General features: G+C 28.9%; 1 protein-coding gene across 1 annotated transcript; it reads right to left on the bottom strand.

Moving 5' to 3' along the window:
* Positions 1–789: 789 nt before the first annotated feature.
* LOC124928025 (sm-like protein LSM1B) lies at positions 790–1,187 on the bottom strand. Its single transcript, XM_047468549.1, has one exon. The coding sequence runs from the start codon at positions 1,185–1,187 to the stop codon at positions 801–803; it is 387 nt and encodes a 128-aa protein (XP_047324505.1). The 3' UTR covers positions 790–800.
* Between the last annotated feature and the right edge of the window lie 2,659 nt (positions 1,188–3,846).

Raw genomic sequence — 3,846 nt, 5'->3', positions numbered from 1 at the left:
CTATAAATATTTTTTATTACAAATATTGATAGATTGAAACAGAGTTTTAAACAAGTGCAACTTCCTATTCTAAGTTTTTTTGCTTTATACAATAATGTCAAATAAGATAAAAATGTGAATGTGATTACACAATTGCAACATTAATGCCAAACTAATAATATTCATTAAAAAGTACTAAAAATATCAATAATCATTTTTTACGAATTGTAATTAAAACTAAAAAAAATTACAATTATAAACATAAAGAGTAGTAACACACTACAATTAAAAACACATGTTGTAGTTTATAACATTCATGTACTAAGACCTAAAATATTGATTTTCCAATCATATACTTCATCCTCTGCTTTTGAGGAGTCATTGTAGTTAAAAATACAAAAGATCTATCATATAATGTGAATACATTCAACAAATCAAACAAATATATTTACATATTGGTTCTCTACTAAGAATTGAGTATACAACAACAAGTACTAACCGTATACTCGATTGTAACCAAAATTGCAATTTTTAGGTCTAATCATTCAAGCCATTGCTCTAATACTATATATAAACTTTATCGCATGTCTCTCTTTAACCCTCTAGCATACACTTCTCTCGCACCGATATCAAGAACTCAAACATTTATCACAACTTAGGGCTTCTCTAGCAGACCATTCTCTCTCAACTAAGGATTCTCCTTAAAAAAATGATGCAAATCTATGGAAAAGAAGAAACACTACCTAAGGTTTTTTGGTTTAGACTAAAAGACTCGGTCGAAATGGATGGATTCATAAATACACAATCACAAGAATCATCAATTAATCCATGTCAAGGAATTTCATTCTCCTTCTCATTGTACTTTTCAGATTCGAAGCTTCTCTTTCCACCTTTTGTGCCATTGTTATTTCTGCAACTGAAACAGAGGTCATGTGAGGAGGAAGTTCTTCCTTTTTCAAATTCATTTCTCCAATTAGAACCACATTCTCCTCTCGAATAATATATAGACCTAGAGGAATGTCACAATAAATATCACCAACTATAACTCGTTCATAAGCACCTTCCAACACCACATTTGCAAATTGGTCAAAGGAACGAAGTATGCCCATAAGCTTTCTTCCATCTCGCAACAATACAATCAACTTCTTGTCAAGATAGCTTGCGAGAGATGATGACAAGTAAATATTTGTTGGTCCTACCCAAGACATTTTAGCAATGTCCTTGAGCAACAATGTCGATGGATATAGATTCATATTTGATCAAGGATGGATTTTGAGGTAATTTTGTATTGGAGCGACGATTGATTTGAAGGTAGATTCGTGCTCGATCGAAAGAAGATGGATCTTAAGACTCCTACGAGATCTTTAGCGAAAGAAGAGATTGAGAACTGGAGCGAAGGAGAGAGATGATTCTATATTTTTCTTCTGTAAATCTATAGAGAGAAAGAGAAATAGAGAGAATGATTGTTGAAAATGAGAGTTTTAATTAGAGGTAGTTATGTTGTGAAAAAATTGACAAAAGGGCTTTTGGTGAAACTTTTTTTATAGTTTGAGGATCATTGGTGACCTTTCAGAAAGTTTAAGGGGTAATTTGTTTTAAAAAATAATGTGAGAGCTAAAAGTAAGCGATCAAAGTAATTTGAGAGTCACCTAGGTAATTTGCCCTATATTATATAATATAAGATATTAATGGGTGTGATTATAAATTAACAACAAATATTGCATCCATTTTACAATTAAAATATTAAAATACTCTATATAATTCTTTTTAAACCAAAATATTTTTCCATTGTATATGAATACCCTGTTTTTTCATAATTCAAACATGAACTATATGTAATTTAATAGTCTACATTTTTTAAAACATTTTGTCATTATACTTTAACCACACTTTCTTTTTCCATTGTCGGTTAAAAAAAATTAAGATTCGAAAAACCTAACATATGGAATTAAGTTCCATTTTACAAAATTAAATATTAAAATACTCTATATTATTCTTTTTAAATCAAAATATGTTTTCATTGTACATGAATACCCTGTTTTTTCATAACTCAAACATGAACTATGTAATTTAACGGTCTACTTTTTTTGTCGCTAAACTTTAACCACATTCTTTTTCCATTGACGGTTAAAAAAAATTAAGAATCGAAAAGCCTAAAATATGGAATTAAGTTTCCAGTCCTAATACAATTCCATGTCGGTGTCAATTCCAAGTAGACAATATGAATATGAAGACACCAAAATAGAGCTAAACACAATTTATCACATGAAGTAAAGTATTTGAGCATGACAAATGTTTTCAAAAGACCCCAATTGTGACATAAAACCTGTGTTAATTATACAGAAAGAAATACAAAATGATAGAAGATGGATTAGTATACAATTCCCATATTATTCCCTAATTATCCACACTTCACAGTCTTTTAGCTGTATATAAGCATTTTGTTACCCAAGGTCATGAAAACCAATAATTGAATATCTAAACGACCTATAGTTAAAAATAGTTGAATTTTTAATGATAAAAGTAAATTTTTTAATTCATTTAAAGGTAAATATTGTAGCCAGATAGTAAAAATTCATCAATTCATTTCAAGTTATTATATAATAAATTATCAAATTATAATTTAAGTACCAATAAGAAAATTCACTAAATATAAATATATGTGATCGCCGTTACAAAAATAAACTCTAAAAATTATCATTTGTCAATGAGCCGTCCATTTTAGAATATAGTAACATTTTTGCAATGTTTATACGTCATGCATGTATGTATGAAAACGGATACCTAGGTCGGGTACTGACTGCCCTGCCTGCTCGATCGAGTAAGGTAAATCAGGAACCAAAAGTTTGTTTGTTTGTTTGTTAAACTTGGGTCGGGTACCCGATTATTTATTTGGTTAATAGTTATAATCTCATTTAAAAAAATTAATTAATAATACATCAGAATTCTTATAAAAAATGTTAATTTATAAAGAAAACAGATCCTTTTAATAATTCAGTTCAAATAAAAAAAATGTAAAACGAATAGGTACTAGTGGTTAAGAGGTTCAATGCAAATTCAAATTTTATGTATCACAAACTAAAAAAAATATAATATTTATGAGCTTTGTAAACATAAAAAAATTGACCTACCTATTTTATAATATTATTATTTTGAATAATATAAAAATAATATTTTGAATTTTTAAATTCAAAATAACCCAACGAGAAATTAAAATCAAATTAAGGGTTAATTATTATTGAATTAAACTCTAATTAGAAAAATTAAATAAAAATCCAAAAAATAATTTGAGATTAAAATATTTTATTTATTTTACAAAAATTAAACCCAATAAGGGGTTGAAATTATTAAATTAGGATTTTAAACATAAATTATGTTTAATTTGTAGTTTAAAACAATTAAATAAATACCCTAAAATTCTCAAAAATATCAAAAAAATAAAAATATGAACATGATTTTTATGATGATTCTAGAAATATTTTTGTGGAATTTTTGGTAAAGAAAAACGCGAAAAAAGGGATTAAAAATCTATTTTAAATAACCTTTTATAAAAAAGTAAAACTGATAATCCAATGCAACATGAATTATGTTTAATTTTTGCAGCAGCATCTGTGACCAACAGATGAACACTCAGGCATCATCCAACGCCTAAGAACGCGCCACACAGCCCGTTGTAACGAAGCCAGCGAGCCCGCTCCACCAGATCAACTAACGGGATAGGCTAATCCCGTTAGCCCAAACGTTGACGGACTGAACAGAACGCCTAACGACGCCACGAAACGACTCTATTTTGGGTCCTCTTCTTCGTTGTGCCAAGACGCTCACTGAAATCGCGACTCGCCGACGACGATTCTTCTAGAAGACTTA

Source organism: Impatiens glandulifera, chromosome 2 (genome assembly GCF_907164915.1).
Source record: "Impatiens glandulifera chromosome 2, dImpGla2.1, whole genome shotgun sequence".
In the NCBI taxonomy this organism is placed as follows: Eukaryota; Viridiplantae; Streptophyta; class Magnoliopsida; order Ericales; family Balsaminaceae; genus Impatiens; species Impatiens glandulifera.
This window is presented reverse-complemented; position numbering and strand designations above follow the sequence as displayed.